The sequence below is a fragment of the Pan paniscus genome, chromosome 7 (assembly GCF_029289425.2).
Source record: "Pan paniscus chromosome 7, NHGRI_mPanPan1-v2.0_pri, whole genome shotgun sequence".
Taxonomy (NCBI): Eukaryota; Metazoa; Chordata; class Mammalia; order Primates; family Hominidae; genus Pan; species Pan paniscus.
In genome coordinates, this window is record NC_073256.2 from 88,747,930 (window position 1) to 88,775,899 (window position 27,970).

Below are 27,970 nucleotides of genomic sequence, written 5' to 3' on the forward strand. Positions count from 1 at the left end.
CGTGGTGGGGGCCCCTATAATCCCAGCTACTTGGGAGGCCAAGGCAGGAGAATCAGTTGAACCGGGAGGTGGAGTTTGCAGTGAGCCAAGATGGTGCCACTGCACTCCAATCTGGGCAACAGAACAAGACTAATCAAGAAAGAAAAGAAAACAAAAGAAAAAAAGAGAAAAGAAGAAAGAGGGAGGGAGAGAGGGAGGGAGACGGGGAAGGAAGGGAGGGAGGGAGAGAGGGAGGAGGGAAAGAAAGAGAGAGAGAAAGAAAGAAAGAAAAGAAAGAAAGAAAGAGAAAGAGAGAAAGAAAGAAAGAAAAATTCAAATCTAGAACTCTGACTCCAGAGCCTGAAATCCTAACTGCATGGGATTCTGCTGTCCAGTATGATAGCTACCAGTCATACTTGGCTATTTGAGCACCTGAAATGTGGCTACTCCAAACTGAGATGTGTGTAAGTGTAAAATACACACAGGATTTTGAAAACTGTTTTTTTAAGTAAAATATCCAAGTTTTAAAATTACATGTTGAAATAATAGTTGGGATATATTTATAATATTAAAATTAACTTCACCTGTTTCTTTCTATGCTTTTTAATATGGCTCCTAGAAAATTAAAAATTACATATATGTGGTTCGTATGCTGCTGCAAAAAGTAGAGGCTGTTCATGGTTTTCTTTCTTAGTGCTGTCAAGGTCAAGGCGCTTCCTGTTATTTCTCTATTCAAGGGTAGAAAACATCACCAGGGTGCGTTGTTTTATTGGGCATTGGTTTATTTCTAGGAGGTGGAAACGGGATTCTTCCCCTAGGTCCCCAGCTGTTTGTAGTCATATTCTTTTACTCACACACAATGTTATTGCTTTTGCTTTTGGGAGATGTGTTTTATTAAAAATAGTGGCTAATCAGGGACTTGTTAACGGCATACACTAGAAGGTTTTTTGTCTGTTTTTTGTTTGTTTGTTTTTTGAGACAGAGTTTCACTCTGGTTGCCCAGGCTGGAGTGCAATGGTGCAATCTCGGCTCACCTCAACCTCCGCCTCCTGGGTTCAAGCGATTCTCCTGCCTCAGCCTCCTGGGTAGCTGGGATTACAGACATGCGCCACCACGCCTGGCTAATTTTGTAGTTTTAGTAAAGACGGAGTTTCTCCATGTTGGTCAGGCTAGTCTCGAACTCCCGACCTCAGGTGATCCGCCCGCCTTGGCCTCCCAAACCGCTGGGATTACAGGCATGAGCCACCACACTAGGCCTTGGTTTTTTTTTGTTTTTTTAACAAAACGATCAAACAAAATGACCGTGGAGAGTCAGTCCTGGGTTCCAGTTTTCAACTAACTGCGTTTTCTTGCAGAGTGAGCCTGCACCACCACAGTGCCTGTATTCTGTATTCTGTCAGACCCAGGCTACGCACGGATCTTGTAATGCATAAAACAACTTAAAAAAAGTCTCAAGAGGCTACAAAGATCTTTTAAATACATTAAAAGCTCTAAATGATTAGAACTGCCTAAGATAATGTTTCTCTTCCTGAAACCTGCTTTGTTTTAAACTCAAAACATTCCTTCAGTCCTTGAGCATTACCTTATTGATTCTGAAAAGGGAGGAAGTCTTCATGAGTAGGAGTGTGCTTCTTTATCATTATTATATACTATGTCCACTACCTCGAAATGGAGTGGTTCATTTTATTTGTATGGTTTGGTAGCTAGCGACCCTGGTTCTATATTGGAATCACCTAGAGCTACTTTGAAAAACACATATGCTTGAACCTTGCCCTTAGAAATTCTGATTTAGTGAATACAAAGTATAACTCAGCCAACTGAGAACATATGACGTGCGGTCGAGGTTGAGAACTATTTATGAGGATAGTGAAACTAGTGTTTTAGGCCCTGTAAAATTTACTTTAAAAAAAATCAGTTCATACCCAGGTACTTCCCCTCCGCATCTCTGTTCAAACCTTTTTAATGAAATCCCACTGGCTTACACACTCTCCCTATAAAACCACCTTTGCAAAAATCATAACTGAGAAATTATAGTGAAAGAGGTCTGACCTAACCGATACTACCTTTCTTCTAACATTCAAGCTGTCCATTCCTAGGTGTAGGCCAAACTAACTTTGGGAGGAACATAGTTTATAGTTTAGCTTTGAAACAAAGAATATAACGGCGCTTTCCCCCAAACAAACCCCCTTCCTGCCTGGGGACTAGACTGCCTTTGCAGGACTAACAAATTAGCTACAAGATTAGAAGTTATGGTTTAGCAATCATGAAACTGGAGGCTGCAAGACTGTAAACCTCCCCAAATGGCTCCTGGGAATAAAATCACTATTGTAAAACCTAAGATCAGTGCTTGAGATATTTTGCAGACCCTGCACTCAATGCATCAGCTGGCACCACCCAGATCAATAAACAGGCTCATCTAGTCTTGTGGCCTCCACCCAGAAAGTGAGTCAGTGCAAGAGGACAGTTTTGACTCCTTACGATTTCATCTCTGACCCGACCAATTATCACTCCTGACTCACTGGTCCCCTACCCACCAAATTATCCTTAAAAACACCAATCCTCGAGTTTTCGGGGAGATTGATTTGAGTAATAATAAAACTCTGGTCTCCCATACAGCCGGCTCTGCATGATTTACTCTTTCTCTATTGCGATTCCCCTGTCTTGATAAATCAGCCTGTCTAGGCAGTGAGCAAGGTGAACCCGTTGGGTGGTTGCACCCCCACCAAACTCCTATTAGGGTTACTGTTAGCATCACTCATTAGTCTGATGTTTATGTACAATGTGTGTGTGTTGCTTGTCTTACCAACTGGTCTATAATTCTTTATGGAGAGGAGTAGTATCTTTATATTTACCATGCACCATCCTAGCGCAGTACATTTCACATAATAGTTACTCAATAAAGGATGTTTCAAAAGTACATATGTAGTTTGGATATTCACGAGACATTTATAAATGCAAAAATAAAGCAATGTATATAATTCATAATGAGACCATTAGCTTATATTAGCAATGGGATAGACTAAAATATGGGTTAAAACACAATTATTTAATATGGTAGACATAAGAATTTAGGAAACTTATAGATTTCAAAGTGTTGTTTAGGAAATAGTCCAAATCAAAAACAGTCTTGGGAAATGCAACAGCATGGGGAATGTCATCTAGGCTTTATGGGAATCTTTCCACAGTGTCTCTGACTACTGGCATCCAGAATCATAGATGTATACTTACCTAGCAGGGGAGATACCACGATCACAGGATCATTAATGATTCCAGTGGTGAGAAATCAGTACCTGGCAGTAGAAATTGGCACTTTATTGTGGGAAAGCCTGAATGGTTAGGAACCATGTGGGATATGAAGTCAAATCTGCCACCCCAAACCTTCAAACTTTGGTTTCAGGTTGTGCTCTTCAGATCATCACAAAACAGATTGAATCTCTCCCCTCATAACAGTCCCATTAAATGAGGTAAAGTCAACTATACTTGCGAGTCTTACTCCATGAACTCAGGTTTGCAAGAAACATAATTTTACTCAAGGGATGATTTTTAAATCACTGAAATCACACAGGATTCTCTTTCCTAACCCACTCCAGCGCAAAGGCACTACCTCCCAATACCATCCCATTGGGGGTTAGGGCTTCAGCATGTAAATCTGGGGAGAAAACAAATATGCAGTCCATAATACTAGGTTCATAATGTGCTGTAACCCTTATTCCCTTAGCCTCTATCCCCATTCCACTGTATTATTTCAAAACAGACCTTACTTCCCATGGGACAATTAGAGCCTGAAGAAGAGATCTCTTCTGATGCATCATCATTTTTCCTGGCAGCACAAATATTCTGCTCTTCCTGCTAATACTAATTGAGCACTTACTATTTCCCTGGCTTTTTTTTTTTTTTTCGGTAGAGATGAGATCTCACTATGTTACCCAGGCTGGCCTCAAACTCCTGGGCTCCAGTAATCCTCCCACCTTGGCATCCCAAAGTGCTGGGATTACAAAATGAGCCACTGTGCCTGGCTGAGGTTTCGTTTTAAAATCTTTTTTTTTTTTTTTTGAGACGGAGTTTCGCTCTTGTTGCCCAGGCTGGAGTGCAGTGGCCCGATCTCGGCTCACCGCAACCTCCGCCTCCCGGGTTCAAGCAATTCTTCTGCCTCAGTCTCCCGAGTAGCTGGGATCACAGGCATGCACCACCACGCCCGCCTAATTTTGTATTTTTAGTAGAGACGAGGTTTCTCCATGTTGAGGCTGGTCTCGAACTCCTGACCTCAGGTGATCCGCCCGCCTCAGCCTCCCAAAGTGCTGGGATTACAGGTGTGAGCCACTGCGCCCGGCTGTTTTAAACTCTTTACATTTACCAAGCCCTTTAATCGTGCAGGTATTATTATTATTCACATTATACGGACAAGAAAACTGAGACATAATTTACCCAAGGTCACACAGCTAGTGAGTAACTGGTAGGGAATATTCTAACCTAAGCATTCTTAATACTAGAATACAGTGCCTTAGTTACTCAACACTTAAACTGTACCACCTTAAAGACAATAACAAGAAGTGTGTGAAAATGTGGAAAGGCTTTGATGATGCTGGATGCGTTATAAACAGAAAGGTTTTTAAAATAAACTTTTTATTCAATTATGACACACATACTGAAAAGTGCATAAACGATGTTCAGTGAATTTTCATAAAGTGAACACACTGATGTAACCATTACCCACATCAAGGAACAGAAAACGGAGCCGGGCGTTGTGGCTCAGGCCTGTAAACCCAGCACTTTGGCAGGAGGATAACTTGAAGCCAGGAGTTGGAGACCAGCCTGAGCAACAGAGCGAAACCCTGTCTCAAAGGAAAAAAAAAAACAAACAAAAAACAAAAACAATAACCAGACCACCCATCCCCATTTAGAATTTCCTTTTGTGCTAAGTTTCAAAATTCAAAATAAGCATTCACTTGTTTTCTACAAACTGCGTTCTATAGTCGATCTCAAACCTTGATTGAGATACATTTCCATTATAGTATACTCTTTCTAGAGCACTGATCTCAAAATGTGGTGCCCAGCCAAGTAGCGTTAGACTTTCAAATTCAAGGATCCCAAGCTAGACCAGCAGAACAGGAATTCTGGGAGTGGAGCCCGGGAATTTGTGTTTTAGCAAGCCCCCAGGCTGATTCTGATGCATCTTGAGGTTGGAGAAGCATGGATGTTGTCAGTTGTAATAGTTGTTGTTCGTGATCACGTAGTAACTGTTAGATGAAAACTAGGGTTTAAAAGTGTTACGCTTGTCTAATAGTGACAAGTTCTCATTACCCATCTCTTTCTGAAATAGGCTGCAGGCAAATGCGTTTTCATTTTAAATAACCGTGTTGTTGTTCCAGTCAAGGTTGCATTTTACAAGGAATAAGGAAGATAAAGCTGCCTCCTCCCTATCCTAATCTCACTCCTCGCTCAGTATGGAGTCGTCCGGTTTATCTACAAAGCTCTGCCCTAGACTGGCGGCAAATTCAACGCCCAGAGGCAGGAACAGGTGTCGGCCAATCAGAAGCCGGAACAGGTGTCGGCCAATCAGAAGCCAGGCTTGAACCGCTCGCCCATGTCCCGCCGGCGGAAGAGACTCTCCGCGGCCACGCCCCGCGCCCTCGAATGCGAGCCAATCGTTGCTCGGCGCCTGAAGGGGCAGTACCCAAGCGAGCCATTTAACATGGCGGAGGACGTCTCCTCAGCGGCCCCGAGCCCGCGGGGCTGTGCGGATGGTAGGGATGCCGACCCTACTGAGAAGCAGATGGCAGAAACAGAGAGAAACGACGAGGAGCAGTTCGAATGCCAGGAACTGCTCGAGTGCCAGGTGCAGGTGGGGGCCCCCGATGAGGAGGAGGAGGAGGAGGAGGACGCGGGCCTGGTGGCCGAGGCCGAGGCCGTGGCTGCCGGCTGGATGCTCGATTTCCTCTGCCTCTCTCTTTGCCGAGCTTTCCGCGACGGCCGCTCCGAGGACTTCCGCAGGACCCGCAACAGCGCAGAGGGTGAGGGCAGACCGCGTCCGGGCCGGGACTACGCGGGGGGCGGATGCGGGCTCCGTGGTGCGCGGCAGAGGGCTGGTTCCCTAGGTCGCCGAGGGAGGTCGGGAGAGAGGGGCTGCTGCGGCCGATTAGCTGGGAGTCCGAGGCTCCGGGCTGAACTTTGTTCGAATCCCAGTTCGCCCGTTGTCAGCACCTGAGTTTTTCTCAGATTGATTTCCTCTTCGATAAAATGAAAATAAGACCCTGTTTAGGTTTGATGCAAGCATTACATGAGTTAAAATGTATACAGTTCCACTCAACCCAGGACCTTTGTCTCTTTTGGCGCTTTCTACTCAGGTATTCCTGTAGTAATATTCAGCAGTCCCTGTGGCCTCCAGTGACCCCCCAGGCATCAGTGTTTTATGTTAATTTGTGAGCTATTAAACCTTATTTGGCCTGCTGGCTCTACAGCAGTTACTTTTATTCTGTATAGTCTCAGAATAAAAGTAAATGTTGGCCACATGCCTGCAAGTCCCAGCTACTTGGGAGCCTGAGGTGGGAGGATTGCTTGAACCCAAGAGGCAGAGGCTGCAGTGAGTTGAGGTCGTGCCACTACAGTCCTGCCTGGGTAGCAGAGTGATACCCTGTATGAATAAATGAATGAATGAAACTGTTCATGAAATCTGCTGCACTCCGCCCCCGTCCCAAGATGGGGTCTCACTGTCACCCAGGCTGGAGAGTGTAGTGGCGCCATCACAGCTCACTGCAGGCTCGACCTCAGGCTCAGGTATCCTCCCGCTTCAGCTTCTGGAGTAGCTGGGTCTGCAGGCGTGCACCACCACCCGCAGCTGTAAGATTACAGGTGTGAGCCACCGCGCCTGGCCTAGTGTAGCTTTTTGAAAAACAACAGAAAGATGTTCTGGTACTTCATTCATAGTTGGCGCTAAAATTACTGTGCAAGTATATATTTATAATACTATAATTATGCTATTTAATAGAATTCTTAGAAAGACATTTTGACACATTTCATCTTCACCATAATCCTGTGAGTTAGGCAAATAATCTTAGTTTTAAGGTACTGATAGGTTAAAAGGGAGTGTTTCAGCCCCATGCTTTATCTTCCAGTTCAAGGATCTTTCCTCTGTATTGCGGTTAACACTGGAGCCAGGGATAATTAATATTAAGTAGAAAATTAAATCCTGGAATGAAGCTAGTTCCTCAGAATTCTCTTAGAGTTCTCTTAGAGTTGGAGACATCAGTATGAACTGTTTAGCTCATGTAGGTATAGATGACTTAGAAATATTTGCATATGCATGTGTAGACATAGGTTACTATACAAATATGTATTTCCTTACTCTGTCAGATAAAAGGGCACAGAAGCAACCTAACTCTAGTAACAATGAGTACACCTAGCACCCCGATCTTGTTTACAACTAAGTTTAGTTTAAAGACCTCACTTGGCTTTATTGTGATTCTGGATTCAGGTAATACTTTATTCCATAAAATAAGTGCTCAATGAATTGAGCAGTTGGGGGTTGGCTTTATAGACAGTAAGGACTTAAGGAAGCTGAAACAGAACAAAAAGAAGATTGGTTATTTCACAGTTACTTGTAAGGCTGGGACAGGGAGACAGAACAATAGATACATGGGATGCAGAATGGATGTTGTGTTATCAGGCATGAAAGCAACAGTAATTTCCTTGTATGTACGTCTCCCTCAGAGCTCTTGAGTGGTTAGGCGCATTATCAATGAGCAATGGTATTTTGAAAGGAATCTTTTTTCCAAGCAGTAAATCTCAATAATGGGCTTAAAATATTCAGTAAACCATGGTGTAAACAGAGGCACTGTCATCTTGTTCCATTTCTAGAGCACAGGCAAAGTTGATATATCATTTTAAGGGCCTTAAGATTTTCAGAATGAGAAATGGGCAATGGGTTTAACTTAAAGTCACCAGCAGCATTAGTCCCTAACAAGAGAGTCAGCCTGTCCTTTGAAATATTGAAGTTAGGCATTGACTTCTCTCTGGCTATGAAAGTTCTTCTCTATGACATCTTCTTCTAATATGAGGCTGTTTCATCTACAATGAAAATCTGTTGTTGGCTGGATACAGTGGCTCACACCTGTAATCCCAGCCCTTTGGAAGGCCAAGGCAGTTGGATCACTTGAGGTCAGGAGTTTGAGACACCAGCCTGGCCAACATGGCAAAACCCCATCTCTACTAAAAATACAAAAATTAGCTGGGCATTGTGGCACACATCTGTAATCCCAGCTACTCAGGAGGCTGAGGCACGAGAATCAATCACTTGAACCTGGGAGGTGGAGGCTGCAGTGAGCCGAGGTCACGCCACTGCACTCCAACCTGGGTGACACGGCGAGAAAAAAACAAAATCAGTTGTTTAGTGTAACCACCTTCATTTGTGATTGTAGCTAGATCTTCTCAATAACTTGTAGCTTTTACTTCAGCACTTGCTGCTTCACCTTGCACTTCTATGTCACAGAGATGGCTTCTTTTCTTAAACCTCATGAACCAACAACCTCTGCTAGCTTCCAACTTTTCTTTTGCAATTTTCTTACCTCTTTCAGCCTTCTTAGACTTGCTCTGGATTAGGCTGTGGCTTAAAGGAATGTTGTGGCTGGTTTGATTTTTTTTCTATCCAAGTCAAACTTTCTCCATATAAGCAATAGGCTCTTTTACTTTCTTATCATTTATGTGTTCAGTGGATTAGAACTTTTAATTTCCTTTGAGAACTTTTCCTTTGTATTAACAACTTGGCTGTTAGACACAAGAGGCCTATGTTTCAGCCTATCATGGCATTTGACATCCTTTCCTCACTAAGCTTAATCATTTCTAGCTTTTGATTTAAAGTGAATGACTTGCAACTCTTCCTTTCACTGAAACACTTGGAGGGCATGTAGAGTTACTCATTGGCCTAATTTCAATATTGTTGTGTTTCAGGAAATAAGGAGGCCTGAAGAGAGGGAGTAAGGGGAAGGGCGGGTCAGTGGAGCAGTTAGAACACACACAATATTTATGGAATAAGTTTGTGTCTTATATGGGCATGATTTGTGGTACTCCAGAACCTTTACAATAGTAACATCAGAGATTATTGATCACAGACCACCATACAGATACAATAATAATGAAAAAGTTTGAAATATTGCAAGAATTATCAAAATGTGACAGGTACAGGTACTGTTAGAAAAATGAGCCGGACGTGGTGGCTCATGCCTGTAATCCCAGCACTTTGGGAGGCTGAGGCGGGCGGATCACGAGGTCAGGAGATCGAGACCATCCTGGCTAACATGGTGAAACCCCGTCTCTACTAAAAAAATACAAAAAAAAATTAGCCAGCCTTGGTGGTGGGCGCCTGTAGTCCCAGCTATGCGGGAGGCTGAGGCAGAAGAATGACATGAACCTGGGAGGCGGAGCTTGCAGTGAGTGGAGATGCACCACTGCACTCCAGCCTGGGTGACAGAGCGTGACTCTGTCTCAAAAAAAAAAAAAAAAAAAGGTGCCGTTAGACTTGGCTCAAGCTGGGCTGTGGTAAACTTTCAATTTGTAAAAAACATGCAATCTGCAAAGCACAATAAAATGAGGTATGTCTGCACCTATCCTTCGTGGTACTCATTAAAATTTTAATTAGTTACTTACATAACTTTTTGTTTAATTGTGTCTTCTCAGATTAAAACCTTCATGGGGGCAGAGACTGGCTATCTGAAGTCATCACCTCCTAACACAGGCTGGCAGTAGATGTTCAGTAAATATTGAATGGCTTGTGTTTAAATTCTATATAAATTTTGTGCTCTCTTAAAATCCTGTTAATTTCTATTATGACTGTGTATGGTCCAGATAATCTCTGGTGTAGCATAAGATTATGTTAGAATTGAGGGAGGAAATTGGGTAAAAATATATTTGTCTTATATGCCTAATTGCTACAGAACTGCTTTTCAGTTTGCTAGTTATTTAAATTTTTTATATACACCAACCAAGCCCTGGGTTAAGTATAATGGTAGTAGTGGCACCTTCAGGTCTTAGGTTAGACATTATTTCCTCAGAGAAGCCTTCCCTGACACCTCCTCTGTGCAGAAGATACTTAAACACACAGATTTCTTGTTATATGCTTCCAAAGCATTCTGTACTTGTCTTTTTGAAGTTTTCACCACATTTTTACTTCAGTAGTTCAATCGCTTGTCTCATTGCTACATGGTAAAAAGCTCACTGTGGTCCAGGAGTATGGCTTACTTGGTATTGTATGTAATCACTGCCTGACTCAACATCTGGGTGGGCATTCAAGTTTTGGGGAGGTTAATATTAATAGGTTTTAAAATACAACTTTGTAAGCTAAACAGACTCACTTAACTGAAACCTAGATAGAAATAATATAAAATATTTTCTATTATATGAAATGTTTCTAGGTATAAGTTTCCAACCAATGATTTTACACATTTTACAATTTGTATCTAAATCTTTTTTGTTAATGTAGACTGCTACTTGTGAAAGAATTTTCAACAATTTTTATTCTACATGTGAAAGTTATATTTTGTAAGAAATGTCTTCATTGCTATTCTTTTTTTTGTTCTGAATTTTAATCAGATCTTAAATGTACAACTCTAAATTTATGATAATTTTTACAATATGTTTGTAGCCTATTACTCAACAAACCACACAGTGGCACTACTGGATCAAGTTTGATTTTAATAAAATTTACTTTTTTTCTTTTTTAGCTATTATTCATGGACTATCCAGTCTAACAGCTTACCAGTTGAGAACGATATACATATGTCAGTTTTTGACGAGAATTGCAGCAGGAAAAACCCTTGGTAAATATGTGTTTTTATTTTATATTGGAAATATTTCAATCTGTTTCTAATGTAAGACAATGGGAAGAAACAGACGTTTTTGGGGGAAGTTTGCCTACAAGTGTCTAGTGCATAGGGGTGTAGGGGGGTGGTGTGTGTGTGTGTGTGTGTGTACACATACAGTCATATCTAAAGCAAGTAAAAGAAATGTAGTCCCTGTCATCTTAGAACATTGGTTCTCAAACTTTAGCCTGCTCCAGAATTACTTAAAGGACTTATTTAAAAAAAACATAGTGCTGAGTCTCCCTAACTCCCATGAGTTTCAGATTCAGTAGGATGGGTATGGGGCTCTGAAATGTACATTTCTAATAAATTCCCAGGTGATTCTGATGCTACTCTTGGGGAAGTGTGTTTCATTGACTCTATTTGCTAACTTTGTGGTGACTCCAATCATACACACTCTGTTTTTTACTGGCAACTATTATATTTGAAACCTTTTATTTGAACTTGATGCCAGCACTTACGTAAGAAGTACAGTTTATAGCTGTAATCTCTCTCCCTTGTCTCTGTAGTTCCATTTTAGATTGTAATGGGCAAGGCTGATTCAGTTTATCAGTAATGGCTGGTATTTACAACATGGTCATTTTAAAAGGCTATTTGATGCAAATAATTTTGTATTTAGATTGGTTTTTATAATTTACAAAATACTTTTCCAACAATCCTGAGTAGTGGGCAGTACTTACATAAAACTGCTTGCTTATTGAAGTGTTGTCTTACATAAAATCCCAGTGTATTAGCACCACTGTCAAGGCCCTCACCAAAGTATCTCTGGCTGATGTAGTCTGCTTTGTTTAGGGGGTGAGGGTAGGTCTGGAGTTGGTACCAGGACCATAAATGGATAGAACTAGATAGAGGCAGAATAGTTGTGAAAGAGACAGAGCCATAGGTAGGCCTGGGCCAGTTGCTGGAGAAGTAGCAGGCTGGAGCAAAATTCCAGACCATGCAGACTATAAGTTGACACTGTTGTTAACAGGGTTGTTTTCTACATTAAGGTGGAAAAGTATTCTAAAGTGCCTGGCAGTGCGTTACACATAGCAGTTGTTCAGCACATCTTAGTTGCTTCCTGGATAACCTTTTCTCCAAAAAAAGGCGGGGGGGGGGGAATCCAGATTTTATGTGTGATTTCATGGTTTAATCTTGGAATTTACCAGGATACTCTTTTGGATATATCCTAGATATAATAGGCCAGGGTCAGCTGTCAGGAATCAATGTATTTCACCATAATGCACTAAACTGAGGCAGCATTTAAAATTTTATGTATTGGATTTTCGGCTATACATAACCCTTTTGCTTTTTTTTTTTTTTTTTAATTTTGCTCTATAGTGGCACTGCCTAATAGAGATATGTGAGCCACATGTCTAATTTAAAATTTTCTGATAGCTATGTTAAGATAAGTAGGCCAGGCGTAGTGACTCACACCTGTAATCCCAGTACTTTGGGAGGCCTAGACAGGAGGATTGCTTCAGCCTAAGAATTTGACACCAGCCTAGGCAACATAGCGAGACCCTGTCTCTACAAAAAATTTAAAAAATTGGCTGGGCGTGGTGACTCACGCCTGTAATCCCAGCACTTTGGGAGGCCGAGGTGAGCGGATCACGAGGCCAAGCGATAAAGACCATCCTTGCTAACATGGTGAAACCCCGTCTCTACTAAAAATACAAAAAAAAATAAAAATAAAAAGTTAACCACGTGTGGTCCTCTGGAGACTGAGGTAGGAGGATCGTTTGAGCCCAGGAGGTTGAGGCTGTGGTTAGCTGTGATTGTGCCACTTCACTTCAGTATGAGTGACAGAATGAAATCCTGTCATGAAATTTAGAAATTCCCATTCCAGCAGGTGTAGCTAAAAAATAATACTAATAATTAAAATAGGTGGAATTAATTTTGATAATCTTATTTAACTCAATATTTCTCAAACACTATGTCAACAAGTAGTCAGTGTAAAAAATGTTAGTAAGGCCAGGCACATGGCTCACACCTGTAATCCCAGTTCTGGGAGGCTGAGGTGGGTGGATCACTTGAGCCCACGAGTTTGAGGCTGCAGTGAGCTATGATCACATCACTGCACCCCAACCTGGGCAGCACAGCAAGACCCCCATCTCTTAAAAAAAAATCAAATGAGATATTTTACCTTTTTTTGGAGTAAGTCTTTGAAATCTCATGTGTACTTTATACTTAAGGTGCATCTCAACTCAAACTAGCCATATTTTAGCTGTGCAGTAATCATGTATGGCTAGCAGCTACCATATTGGGTTTAGTCTCCTACCCCACATAGGTTTGACAAGATTGGACATGTTCGGGGTGATGTGGTCGTAGACCCCCACGTAGCTCTGAAATACAGCAGATATCTTAAAGGGGAAATGCTTGTCATCCTCCTCTTATGGAACTTTAAGCTTTTTTTTTTTTAGCCAGGGTGTCTCTCTGGCCCAGGCTGGAATGCAGTGGTGCCATCATAGTTTATTGCAGACTCAAACTCTTGAGCTCAAGTGATCCTCCTGCCTCAGCCTCCTGAGTAGCTAGGACTACAGGTGCACCATCAGGCCCAGTTAATTTTTTAATTTTTTGTAGAGACGAGGTCTCATGTTGTCCAGGCTGGTCTTGAACTCCTTGCCTTAAGTGACCCTCCCGCCTAGGCCTCCCAAAACTCTGGGAGACTTAATGTGCCTTTCCACTGCAGCCTATTGCATTGCCCTGGAACTCAGCACATGTCCTGTGGAGAAAAGCCAATCATGTTTGCAGTTCCTCTAGTTTCCAGTCGACGTGCCAGCCCCAAGGAAACCACCAGAAGCTGTTCTTATTTGTCTTTCTCCAGTAAAGTCTCTCTGGCTGGATTGCACTGGATCCTCAGCCTTATCCAAAATCAGCAAATCGGCAGCTCACCTCAGAAGGGATTCTCTCTGGAATTTTAGTTCATCTCATTTTCATTGCTTCCATGGCTATCCCATGTCTTTAGCAATGTGATTTTGGAGTTTATCTGTTTTCTAGTTGTAGTGTGAGTGTTTTGTTTGCTGCAGTATACTACATCCCACCTGGAAGTGAATGTCTATACTGTAAATTTTTTGAAGCTAAGATCTAACATACATTTTTCTGTATGTCACATTTATAAGAAGGAAGGCAGATAAGTGAGAAGGGTTAAGTAATGTCAGTCAAGAAATACTTATTTGAAAATGTGTGTTGAAATTAGCTCTTGAAAGAAAGCAAGCAGATGAAAAATGAGGAAGAAAAATTAGGCAGTCTACCTTTGCATTTTCATTTCACTACTTTTGAGGCATAGTAAGTGATATTTAAGTGTCTTGGTGTCTGCTTGTATTACTTGCTTGGTGTGTGACCTCTCTAGCTCTCAGATCTTACTGTATAAAACAAGTGCCACAGTGCCTGACACTCAGTGTTAGTTACTAGCATGAATATCTTTTGTACACCTCTTTCTTACCTTATGCTGCTCCATTTTCCTGAAGTGTTCTCCTTCCCATCCTTGTAGTCTACACTTAGTTATCATCTGTTTATCCTTAATGCCCCAATTTGGATGACTTCTGTTTCATGAGGGATTCACTTCTGCTATTCCTACTTAGAGTTAATACCATGTTCCTCAAATACACTAGACTCTGCTTGAGAATTTAATCTCTGGGAGATGGGTATAGGCATCAATATTTTGTTTCTTTTTTTTTTTTTTTTTTGAGACAGAGTCTCACTCTGTCACCAGGCTGGAGTGCAGTGGCGCCATCTTGGCTCACTGCAAACTCCGCCTCCCGGGTTCAAGCGATTCTTCTGCCTCAGCCTCCTGAGTAGCTGGGAATACAGGCGTGCGCCACCATGCCTGGCTAATTTTTCTATTATTAGTAGAGACAGGGTTTCACCATGTTGGCCAGGATGGTCTCAATTTCTTGATTGGCAGATCTCGTGATCCGCCTGCCTTGGCCTCCCAAAGTGCTGGGATTACAGGCGTGAGCCGCCGCACCTGGCCATGCATCAGTATTTTTCAAAAGCTCTTCAGATGTTTCTGAGGTATAGCAAACATTGAGAACCATTGGCATAATGCACAATTCCATTAAAGTACCAGTTATATTGGTTTGTCTGCATGTCTTCTTCCATAGCTAGGATGTGAATTCCACAAGGTCAGGAACTTTTTTTTTCATGTTTGTATCTTAAGTACCTGACACAGAACCTGGAATATAAAGAGACTTAGTATGTGAATGAATATATTTTTATATCTAAAATGTTGGAAAAACAATTTGGAGAGGACAACAGGATATAAAGTAAAAATATTTTAAACTACGAATATTTAAACTGCATGCTCACTCTGGTTTTTCAAGGAAAAAAGGATGTGCTATTTAAAATTCTCTTTATTCGATCAGGCTCGGTGGCTCACACCTGTAATCCCAGCACTTTGGGAGGCTGAGGCGGGTGGATCACCTGAGGTCAGGAGTTCGAGACCAGCCTGGCCAACATGGCAAAACCCCGTCTCTACTAAAAGTACAAAAATTAGCCCGGCGTGGTGGTGGGCACCGGTAATCCCAGCTACTTGGGAGGCTGAAACAGCAGAATCGCTTGAACCCAGGGGGCGGAGCTTGCAGTAAGCCGAGATCGCATCACTTCACTCCAGCCTGGTCAAAAGAGCAAAGCACCGCCTCAAAAAATAAATTAAGTAAAAATAAAAATAAAAAATTCTCTTTATTATGCTTATTTGTTGCATACTTGCTATGGAACTACAACTGTGCTAGGAATTACAGGGATTTAGAAAAATACACTTAAGTGGCTTCTGCCCCCCAAAATTTGAAATATTATGCATTATAGAGTAAGAAGTTTTTTGTCTTCAAGACACTGTAAAAGCTAATAGGGTTGTTGAGGTAAGTATAAAGTACTGCAAGGCATTAAAAAATGAATAATGATACAAGAGTTTCTTTTTAATTAATGCAATGCTCATGAATTTTTGTGTCATCCTTCTCGAGGGGCCATGCTAATCTCTGCATTCTTCCAATTTTTATATATTTGCTGCCAAAGCAAGCACATACAGGAGATTTAGAGAAAGGACATTTCCTAGTCTCTTAGCTGCTGGGGTAAGGACAGCATTCAAGAAAGAGGTGCAGTTTGCACTATGCCTGTAAGAATTGCTAGATTTTGTCAGAAAGAAAGTATAAAAATGGTAGTCTATCCACATCCTCAGATGTGGTGTGGGGGTGGGGGGAAGGTAGTCTAGACAAAATGAAAACATTAGCATTATTTTGAAAATAAACTATAGTTTACCTGGATAATAGACTCTTGATTTCCATATACAACTTCATAAACTTGGTCCTCACCCAGGCTTCCTATGATAGTAAATGTTAGCACCATTTATCCAATTATTAAAACCCAAGAGTCCTCCATTTTTTCCTCATGCTCTACATGCAGTCCATTAGCAGGTTCTATTCTACATTCAAAATAAGTTCCAAAACAGACAACTACTTGCCTCTTCCATCATCCTTCTAAGAGTATGCATCCAACTTGCCCACCGACCTTCCTCCTGCCCTTTGTATTTGTTTTTTCAAGACAAGGTCACGCTGGAATGCTGTGGTGTCATCATCACTCACTGAGCCTCAGACTCCTGGCTCAAGTAGTCCTCCCACCTCAGCCTCCCAAGTAGCTGAGACTACAGGCACACGCCCCCACCTGGCTCTTCCTGCCCTTTGAACATCAAACTCCTCCTCAGGACCTTTGCACTTGCCATTCCCTCTGGAATGTTTTTCTTCCAGATCTTTGTGTGACTGTACCTTCTGCTTCACATTACGCTGTTCTCAGCTCCACTGTCACTTCTTCAGAGAGGTCTTTAACCTGTCTGAAAGAGCTTCCCTCTCCCCTACCATTCTTCATTTCCAGAACCTTTTTTCTTTTTTCTAGCCCTTACTAATCTGAAACTATATTGTTTACTACTCTGAAACTGTATTGTTTACTACTCTGAAACTGTATTTATTTCTCATTAGCATGTGAGTATCATAAGAGCAGGATTTTGTCTTATTCACTGAGCCATTCCAAGTTTTTAGGCGAGTGCCTATATATACTGAGTGATCAATAAATATTTATTGAATGAATTGTAGACTGTAGATGCTAGACATGTAAGACATTATCATGAAGGCTCTTGAATGTCCGAATGGGTTGTTGCTGTGTAATTTGCTAATTAGTTATCAGCTGTTGTGAGTCTCTGTTCTGAATAACTTGATCACAACTCTTTTAGGAAAGCTTAATAATAGTACAACTATTATCTCATTATATATTCACATAAATTCTGTGAGATAGTATTTATTGTCACCATTTTATAGGTGAGAAAACTGGCCTGTCTTGAGGTTTGTTATAATGCATTAGACTTAGGAACCACTTAAGAATTCTGTTGCTATGACATGTTATGTAAAATAGTTTACTTTCGTTCTTAAAATTCATGTTTTTGTAAAGAACATCTTCAAATGTTTGTAATCTCATCAACCTTTTTCTATTTGAAATTGATCTTAATGAGCAAATTAACTTAGAAAATAAAGTCACTTCTAAACTGGTATAAACAAGAAGAGTACCTAGCACATAGTATACACTCAGTAAATATTTAAAGGAATGCATTATTAAAAACTGACAAAGTTCTACTTAGCTTTCTGAGTTACTTATTTTTGTTCTGTTTTTAAAAGATGCACAGTTTGAAAATGATGAACGAATTACACCTTTGGAATCAGCCCTGATGATTTGGGGTTCAATTGAAAAGGAACATGACAAACTTCATGAAGAAATACAGAATTTAATTAAAATTCAGGTATGAATAAATTACTTTTATGCTTATTATATTTCTAGAAAATAAGAACATTTAAAAGAAATTAAGAGGAACCTAGTAGAAGTTGAGCAGTAGTAAAATTTAATGTATTGTTTCTCTTCAGAAATTTGACCTTTGGTTTATAGTCTTAACATGAGCACTGGGGGCTGGAACTTAATGTGCCATACTTAAGCATATGTTGCCCCTATGTTGTGGAAAATTTAAAAACCAGGGGTTTGTGCACTCCCAATTAATACTTAAAGATTATGTAAAAAGTAGATAATATTTTTAATTAATGGTAAATTTTAGATTTTTGTAATCAAGAATATATAAAATTTTAACCAAGTAGGGAGAATTTTAGTAGACAGTAAGTAGCCCAAAACGTCATTCAAAGATACAATAGCTAGCAGTCAAAGCAAATACTAGGTACTTTCTTAGTTAAATAAACTTTTTCTCTTTTGAGAATTTTAAAAATTTCTTTTCAGGTTGGATAAAAGAAAATCCAGGTCATTCCCCACCTTCCCAAGAATTAGTGTGGTGATTGTCAAGTAGAATTAGGACCTGAGGAAAAGAAAATGGGCAGAAAAGCAACTGCTTCCTTTATGAATTCAACCCAGAGCAAAGAGATTTGTCATGTTATTGCAATCTTTTAGGCAGCTAGAGAAAGCAAGTCTTTCTTAATACACTACTGTAAAATCAAATGGGTGACAAAGTTTATAGCAAACATTTAATATATTCCTTACTATTTGCCAGGCACTGTTCTAAACTCTTTCACATAAAACTCTTACATCCTCATAACAATCCTTTGAAATAGGTACTATTGTTTCCACCATTTTACATATAAGGTAACTGGGGCACCAAGAGGTTAAGTAGCTTACCAAGTTTACATAGCTACCCAAATGGTAAGTGGTCCTGTCTTACCACGTTACCAAAAATGCCAATGCATGAAAAAAATGATCATTAAAAAACATCTAGCTTCTTAGGTGTGTATTAGATATTTTCCAGGGATCTGACTAGCAAATTTTATGTATCCTAATCATCACAAACATCATCTACCTCCTCTCATTTCCCTTTTACTCAAAATTAATATTTAGGTGGGTCCTAAATGTGTGTGGTATGGCTTCTAATTTATTTATTAATACATACTTTTCATTTGGTCTAAATTAGAGATAGAATGCTGGGCATTTATGAATAAATGTGCATGGGACCAGTGCAAATTTTTCATGTCATTTCAGGCGACACTTATTTTGTCTTTGAAAAATAATTTTATATCATTTATCAAATTAAAATTATTAAGCTAAGTAAAAATGTTCTCAACAGAGGATTTCAGACTTATCTGAGTTATCTTAACAATTAAATAACTATTGGGTATTTTTAAACGCAGTCTAAGGTTGGTATTTTTCATCTTTTAGGCTATAGCTGTTTGTATGGAAAATGGCAACTTTAAAGAAGCAGAAGAAGTCTTTGAAAGAATATTTGGTGATCCAAATTCTCATATGGTAATTATTTAAATTAAAACCATAGAATTTTAGAAGTGTTTATGTAGAGTGAGGAAAACTGAAAGAAAATTGGAGGAGAAAAGAAATGCTTTATCTTTTAAACAGTATAGAATAATACCGTGCAATAGAAAAACTACGCAAGTCACATATGTGATTTAAAATTTTCTAATAAGCTGGACGCAGTAGCTTACACCTATAATTCCAGCACTTTGGGAGGCTGAGGTGGGAGGATCTCTTGAGCTCAGGCATTCGAGACCAGCCTGGGCAACATGGAGAGATCCTCATCTCTCCAAAAAGAAGGAATAATAAATAATGAAAAATAAATAAAATTTTCCAGTAGTCATATTAAAAAAGTAAAAAGAGGCCTGGTGCAATAGCTCATGCCTATAATACCAGTACTTTAGGAGGCTGAAGCAGGAGGATCATTTGAGGTCAGTAGTTCAAGAGCAGCCTGGGCAACACAGCGAGACCCTGTTCTCTACAAAAAAATTAAAAATTAGCCAGGTGTGGTGGCGCAATACTGTAGTCCTGAGGTGGGAAGATTGCTTGAGCCCAGGAAGTCAAGGCTGCAGTGAGCTATAACGCTGCCACTGCGCTCCAGCCTAAGCAACAGAGAGAGACCCTGTCTCTAAAAATAAATAAATAATAAAATAGTATAGTATTTGCATATAACATATGTACATCCTCCTGTATAGTTTAAATCATCTCTAGATTATGTATAATAACTTACACAATGTAAATAGTTGTACTGTTTAGGAACAGAAAGATACAAAAAAGTCTGTATGTGTTCAGTACAGGTGCAATTTTTTCCCCCATACATTTTGTGGAACAAATATATGCATTTCTTTTGGGTTTATATGAAGAGTAGAACTGATTAGTCATAAGATGTGTACATACTCAGTTTTAGTAGATATTGCCAAACTGTTCTCCAAAGTAGTTACGTCAGTTCCTCCAGTGGTGTGAAAGAATTCTAGTTGCTCCACACACCTTGTATCTGGGTTTTCATTTTAGCCATTCAGGCAAATATGTAGTGCTATCCTGTTGGATTTTAATTTGTTTCCCTGATGAATAATCAGATTGAGCACCTTCCCTTGATAATGTTAGTAGATAGAGTTGGAGAGTGACTACCTTAATCCAATAAGGAACCTGGGCCTAGTAGAGAGTAGGTTGGGCAGTTTTGGCAAGGCTTTGTCTATCTCTAATTTAACCCTGTACCTGGGGTATAACCCTCCAGAAATTTCAGCCAATAGCCTGATATGTCTGTTGGGTTTTCTACCCTTAATATTTTCTCCATAACACTATGAGACTACTGAAAATTCTACTCTGCTTATACCTCCCAGAAGAGGAAAACTTAATGGCCAGGAAATATTAAGAGGTTAAGATAAGTACTTAACCTCACTAGTATTAATGTTGCCTCATTAGGGCAATATTAAGTACTATATTGAAATACCACTTTCCATGCCTCAGACTGGCATCAATTAAAATGTCTTAGAATATCAACAGTTGTCTCAACAAATTGAGAAATGATTGTACTGCCTGCCATAACTTCCTTTCAAGACTGTAAATTGGTACTTCTTTGGGAGATCATTTTAGCAAAATATTTTAAGCATGCATTCCAGCAATTCCACTTCTAGACAATACCTTAGAATAGCTGGTTTCACTTTTAACTGCATATTTTAAAAGCCATGAAGTTTAAAGGCAACAAAAAACCAAGGCCTTCCTGAGACAGTTGCTCTGGGATTGAGCCTAAGAATTTTTTTAAAGTTCTACATTTTTTATTGTGCAGCCAGCATTGAAAAAGCTACTGTCCAAGAAAAACACATACAATGCACAGAAGATAATGTAGAAAAATGTTGAAGAGCGATACAATAATTGCAAGTAGCCTAAATCCCTCAATAGGCTTGAAGAATGGATGAATAAGTGATGTTTTTGATCAGTGTAGTACTTTACAATGGCAAAAATAACTACTTCTAGGAATATCAAATCAGCATGGATAAATGTTGTAAACATAGAGTTGAGTGAAGTATAGCAAGTTTCAAAAGAATACGCATCGTACAACACCATTTGTAGAGTTAAAACCATGCTAAGCAATGCTACATATTTGTGGATACATACATATGTAGTGCAAGTAAAGGAATTCCTGGGAATGGTGAATTCTAAATTCAGGGTAATGGTTACAGTTAGGAGAGGAAAGGGAATACAATCAGATTATGGTAGTAAACAGGGATTTTAACCATACTGATTATGTTTTATTTCTTAAACTGGGTAATGGATACTCTGGTTTATAATACATATCTTTTTGAATCTGTCTAAAATGTAAAATATTTTTTAAAATGAGGAGAGGCCAGAAGAAGTCAGAAAAAGGTACATTGGCATGCCATTTAAAACTTAATTTTAAAAATATCTGTGTCTCTTGAGTTTGTAAAGTGATTTCTTTTCAATTAAATAATATATGACAAAAATCCTTGTATCTGTAACTTTTTGTGATTTATGTTAATATATTTCTTCTGTTTTCTTTAGCCTTTCAAAAGCAAATTGCTTATGATAATCTCTCAGAAAGATACATTTCATTCCTTTTTTCAACACTTCAGCTACAACCACATGATGGAGAAAATTAAGAGTTATGTGAATTATGTGCTAAGTGAAAAATCATCAACCTTTCTAATGAAGGTATACATATTATTCAAGAGTGACTCTAATAATAGACTTAAAGGAAACGTTATAATAAAGGAGAATACTTGAAATAGAAATCCTTTAAAATTAATCAGAATTTTTCATTGTGGTTTTGTAGAAAGGTGTGGTAAAATGTTATATTTTGTGGACCTAATTAAAAGATTTATGAGTGATATGTACTTTTGTAACTTTTCAAAATTAGTTTGGGAAAATTTTGAAAAGAAAACGTTGAAGGGAAAACTTAGAATGAATTAAAAATAAGAAATAGGCAAAAGCAAATATTTTAATTTAAGTAAATTTTAAAGACGTTTTTAAACATATTTTTGGGGAAAAAATAGAATTGTATTAAAGAAGGGCCTTTTAAAATTTTTCTAGGCTGGGCGCGGTGGCTCATGCCTGTAATGCTAGCACTTTGGGAGGCCAAGTTTCAGGAGTTCGAGACTAGCCTGGGCGACATGGTGAAACCCCTTATCTACAAAAAAATACAAAAAAATTAGCTGGGCCGGGCGCGGTGGCTCACGCCTGTAATCCCAGCACTTTGGGAGGCCAAGGCAGGTGGATCACACGGTCAGGCGGATCACACGGTCAGGTGGCTAACATGTTGAAACCCCATCTCTCCTAAGAAAATACAAAAAAATTAACTGGGCGTGGTGGCAGGCGCCTGTAGTCCCAGCTACTCAGGAGGCTGAAGCAGGAGAATGGCATGAACCTGGGAGGCAGAGCTTGCAGTGAGCTGAGATCGCGCCACTGCACTCCAGCCTGGGCGACAGAGTGAGACTCTGTCTCAAAAAAAAAAAAAAAAAAAAAAATAGCTGGGCATGGTGGCATACACCTGTAGTCCCAGCTACTTTGGGGGGTTGAGGCTGTAGTGAGCTGAGGTTGAGCCACTGCACTCCAGCCTGGGTGACAAAATGAGACCCTGTCTCAAAAAAAAGACATTTCTGGTCAGGCGCAGTGGCTCATGCCTGTAATCCCAGCACTTTGGGAGGCCGAAATGGGTAGATCGCTTGAGCCCAGGAGTTTGAGACCAGCCTGGGCAACATGGCAAAACCCCATCTCTACCAAAAAAATAGAAAAATTTAGCCAGACATAGTGGCACACGCCTGTAGTCCCAGCTACTTGTGGCGGCTGAGGCAGAAGGATCGCTTGAACCCAGGAGGTTGAGGCTGTAGTGAGCTGAGATTGAACCACTGCACTCCAGCCTGGGTGACAAAGTGAGACTTGTCTCAAAAAAAAAAACACATTTCTGGTCAGGCGCGGTAACTCACGCCTGTAATCCCATCACTTTGGGAGGCCAAAATGGGTGGATCGCTTGAACCCAGGAGTTTGAGACCAGCCTGGGCAACATGGCAAAACCCCGTCTCTACAAAAAAATTACAAAAATTTAGCCAGGCATAGTGGCGCATGCCTGTAGTCCCAGCTACCTAGGAGACTGATGTGGGAAATCACCTGAGCCCAGGAGGTTGAGGCTGCAGTGAGCTGTGATTGTGCCACTGCACTCCAGCCTGGGTGACAGAGTGAGACCCTGTCTCAAAACAAACAACAATAAAATTTTTCTAATAACATTTTATTTTCTGTCTTGGCCTCCAAAGTTTTAAGTTGACAGTGTTATAGTGGAGCATCTTGATTGATTTGAGATAGTTTTTATTTCAAAATATCTAGAATTTTTATTTTTATTTTTTTCATGCAGCCTTTTCTCTTAAAATTGCCTAGAGAGCATTTTGTCTATCAAATAAATTTACAAGGAAAGATCACCTTCGTAACGCTGATAAACCAAGCAGATAGCTAATGTAGCTGCTGGCAGTGTCATAATTATTGGTGAAAATAACAACACAGTGCCCTTCATTGGCCTGTGAACAGATACATTGGCTATGACTATCAAAGAATTACAAGGCTTAATTTAATGCTATTTGTTTAAAATGGCTTAATGCATTTCTTCCTATCCTCCTACCTCCACGCACACCGTCTTTTAAGGCAGCGGCAAAAGTAGTAGAAAGCAAAAGGACAAGAACAATAACTTCTCAAGATAAACCTAGTGGTAATGATGTTGAAATGGAAACTGAAGCTAATTTGGATACAAGAAAAAGGTTTGTAATTTAATCAATTTGTATATTTTTTGTTTTATGAATGTTCTGTCTTTATGTAAAATTGATGTGAGTCTTTTTATTAAAAATAGTTATTGAGTAGCATGTTATCTTGCTGATGATTAACATTTAGGTATTTGGAGTACTGTAGAGTTATTTCATGACTTGTGCAAATTATATATGCTAAGCAAAAGTAGAGAATAAGAAAATATTACAGTTTAAATAATGTGGATAGTTTACCATTCTTACTGGGGGTATGCTTAGGAACAAGGGTGAGGTTGGACTCCTGTGCCCCTTAGTTGTGTTTAGATTCTACATGTTCTCGTTATGTGATTCATGTTTCACTGTACTAAGAGTCTAGTATTTTAAGATATTATTCATATATCTTCTCTAAGCATAAGCTCACTTTTCATCTGGTGCTCAACTGAAGAAACAGTGATTTGCTTTAATACTGGAGGAAAACAAGTTGTGTCAGTCCTATATATTGAGAGATAGTTGTTAAGTCTCCAAAATTATTTTTTCTTTAGGGATTTTCAGGGGTGATTTTTGTCTTTTGTTTTAGAAGCTTAAGTATCTTCCCCTATTGAGAAAGATATAACTCTTAACATTATAAAGATCTTCTTTTCTGTTGAACCCATGGTCTGTTTTCTCTGTTCTTCTACCCTTAAACCAAGGCCAGATAATCAAATCTCTGTGGTCTCTGGATGGGTATATTTGGAAATGGATGTAATATTACTTTCTTCTTGGGACCATGACCTAAGTGTTGCAGGGACCCCATCTTAACTACTTATTTAGAGGTGGAGATTGGGGTTCAAGTTGGATCTACACTGCATTTGTCACATCTTAGGACTGAGGTTCTGTCATCTTATAGTGGCCCCTCCTATTGTTCCTGCCTGTCAAAGCATGACTTGTTCCTCACTGGTTCATCTCTCCAAAGGCTGTACTAAAGTCTTATTTCACATTGATGTACTTTTTTCTAAATTCCAATTTAAGAAGTAGAGATTCCATTTTTATTGGCCCAATTACTTCCTTTTGTTTCAAAAATCAAAGTTTAATGATACTAATACCCAATACATTCTTGTGGCCAAGCCATCCTGCTCATGATAATATTGCTAATACCATGGTTCTTACAGATAATCATGAGCACACTTCCTATGGACTCTCCTTATATAGTGCTACCCACTTATTTCAGATGCTCTCCTAGACACAAACACAGTGCAATCCATGTGTACCAAACAGAACTCTTCATGTTCTCATTTGCCTCTCTACACCCTGCCTCTCTTTAACCTCACACATCCAGCTGCTCTCCAAGTATTAGGAACCCCACCTCAGAAATGCTTCTCCAATCTATTTTTATCTATATAGCTTTGTACCATTCAAATCCATCCTTGACATAACTTCCAGAGTTAGCTTCCACAAAAATAAATCTCTGTAGATCACTCCCAGCTTAAAAACCTTTTGGCTCCTATTTCCTACTAGATGAGTCAGAATTTATTGGCATGGCTTATAAAGCCTTACGTAGACCCATTTTTTTTTTTTTTTTTTTTTTTTTTTACGTACAGTCTTATCCCTAAGCATGAACTCCTCCCTGTCCACATACATGGTACTTTCTAGCAGCACAGAAGCTTTGTTCCCTCTATTTGAATTCCTATCATTTTATTCTCTCCAAGGCAAGCTCTTCCTTGCCATTCAGTCTATCTCAGAGATCACCTATATGAAGTCTTGCCCAGCTCTGTAATCAGAGTTGTTACTTCTGTGCTTTCATAGCATACATCTCTATAAAAGGACTTATCTTCGTTGGTAACTTATTTGTTTACCTGATTCTTTCAATAGATTGAGAATTATTTGAAGGTTCTTACTTAGCTTTGAAGCATCTTAATTAGCTTGGTATCCTTGTTGCCTAATTCATTACCAGGCATACATTAGAACTTGCTGTACACTAGTTACAGGGAACAAAACTAAAACTAGAAACAGGGTAAAGATCAAGAATCGAGCAAATACCAAAACCATCGTGGAAGCAGAACCAGGGCAAATAAAGCATCAAACCACCAGTGTCATGACAGTTACCAGTAAGGATTCAAGTAAAGCAAGTATAGAATCAGAAGTGTGATTGTGAGGTCAGACAAATCCTAGAAAAATGGAAACCTCCATGTTATGAAGACTAGATGAAATAAATATTTTGCTCTGATAAAGCTTATACAGTTGTTCCTTGGTGTTTGAAGGGGATTAGTCCTAGGACATCCATCCTTCATGAATACCAAAATCCATGGATGCTCAAGTGTCTTACAAAAATGGTGTAATAGCCAGGAATAGTGGCTCACACCTGTAATCCCAGCACTTTGAAAGGCTGAGGCAGGAGGATCACTTGAGCCCAGGAGTTTGAGACCAGCCTAGGCAACATGGCAGAACCTTGTCTTTACAAAAATTAACCAGTCTTGGTGGTGCATGCCTGTAGTGCCAACTACTTAAGAGGCTTAGGTGAGAGGATTGCTTGAGCCCGGCAGGTCTGCAGTAAGCTGTGTTTGTGCCACTGCACTCCAGCCTGGGTGACCCTCGGCGAGACCCTGTCAAAAAAAAAAGGGGTGTAATATTTGCATATAACCTACACACATCCTCCCATATACTTTAAATCATCTCTAGATTACTTAAAATATCTAACACAGTGTTGAAATAGTTGAGATGGACAGCTTCATGGAGGTAGTAGTCTTGAACAGGGCCTTTTGTAGGATGGTTAAGATTTTTACAGATGGATAGAAGAGGAAGTATTTTAGGAGAGAGGAATATTACTAGTGAAAGCATGGAGGTGTAAATAGTCATGCTGTGTGTATGTGGAAACCATTTTAACTATAACAAACGGGAACTTAATCAATTCCCAAAAGTTCAATTGGAGACTGGTGGGGAGAACCATAAATTAAAATTGAACCCATCAAATTGTATACTTTAAACATGTGCCATGCTTTTTATGTGTCAATTATACCTTAATAAAGCGGTTTTTAAAACTTGAATTCATGGAAATAAAGTGCCGTAGAAGAGTTTTTGAAAGAGTGTTATAAATGCTTGACTACACCATTAATTATGCTTATGTTTGGAGAAACTTGATTTAATACCTCTTATAAGCATGTCTGGACAAAAATTAGCCATGTTGTAATGGACTGTATATGTCCCAATGTTACCGAGGTTTCTTTCCAAAGTTATTTTTTTATAAATTGAAATATGCCTTGACTATGTGGAAAGTACTATCCTTATGAAAAGTTTCTTTTGTTTACATTCTTACAAATTTTTTCTTCTTTTAAAGTGTTAGTGACAAACAGTCTGCGGTAACTGAATCCTCAGAGGGTACAGTATCCTTATTGAGGTGAAGTAAATTGACGTTTTTCTTCTTTGTCTTTCAAATCTTTGATTGAAGCAATTCATGCAGACCTAATAAAACTACCACATAAATGGTACAATTGAAAGAATATCTCAGGGTCCTAGTTAGCCCAACAGATAGTCACGACTCTGAGACATCTTGAAATTCCTAACTGTAGAGACCTGCTCTGAGACTGGGTTGTTTCACATTGTTTCTACAAAGCCATTATTGGAATACACATATAGGGAGTTCTTGAGCTTAAAACAGATGTTTAGTAAACACTTCTCTGTCATAGAAACAAAGATATGATACTGGGGCAGGAAGGGGATGGCAATTACATTTCTAATGAATGCCCCATGCCAATTTTATGAAAGTTACTTGAAAAACTTTATTTGATCTAATAGAATCGCTGTGACAGACAATACAACCTGTCCCGAGGGCAGAAAGTCTGCATGAATGATTTCTAACATAGAGCAGTTGGGATCACAAGTGGAACCATGGGAGGAGGTGGCTGACTTCATGTGGAGGAGGTGATTGGACATGAGGAATTGAGAGGTCAAGATGGTATATGAATTGTCTGTGAGAACACTGAAATAATTCATAATAGCAGCACTTAGGTGTAGAGAAAGATCTGTGAATGATGAAGAAGTGCTTGGAAGGATGGTAAATGGCTGTGAAGAATGATCGAAGGTGATACATCTCAGTGGCATGAATCCTCAAGGCTGAAGTTTCTAATGGAAGCAGGATCTTGAAAGTGGCATTCATTAGGAAATGAAAAC

At 39.6% G+C, this 27,970-nt stretch overlaps 1 protein-coding gene and 1 pseudogene across 2 annotated transcripts in view; one reads left to right on the forward strand and one right to left on the reverse strand.

Annotated features, from left to right (window-relative positions):
• The first annotated feature begins 5,595 nt into the window (after positions 1 to 5,595).
• TERF1 (telomeric repeat binding factor 1) overlaps positions 5,596 to 27,970 on the forward strand; it is a 38,989-nt gene continuing 16,614 nt past the window's right edge. Inside the window, exons 1-7 of one of the 2 annotated variants that reach the window (XM_008956694.5) lie at positions 5,598 to 5,990; positions 10,692 to 10,787; positions 17,468 to 17,589; positions 18,999 to 19,085; positions 21,606 to 21,755; positions 23,733 to 23,845; positions 27,138 to 27,197. In XM_008956694.5, the coding sequence (XP_008954942.3) occupies positions 5,672 to 5,990; positions 10,692 to 10,787; positions 17,468 to 17,589; positions 18,999 to 19,085; positions 21,606 to 21,755; positions 23,733 to 23,845; positions 27,138 to 27,197 (947 nt within the window). In that variant the 5' untranslated portion in view covers positions 5,598 to 5,671. Of the gene's footprint in view, positions 5,991 to 10,691; positions 10,788 to 17,467; positions 17,590 to 18,998; positions 19,086 to 21,605; positions 21,756 to 23,732; positions 23,846 to 27,137; positions 27,198 to 27,970 lie in introns of both variants that reach the window. The other variant, XM_014345953.5, reaches the window with a different exon arrangement.
• On the reverse strand, positions 15,725 to 15,824 carry LOC112440731 (U6 spliceosomal RNA; annotated as a pseudogene).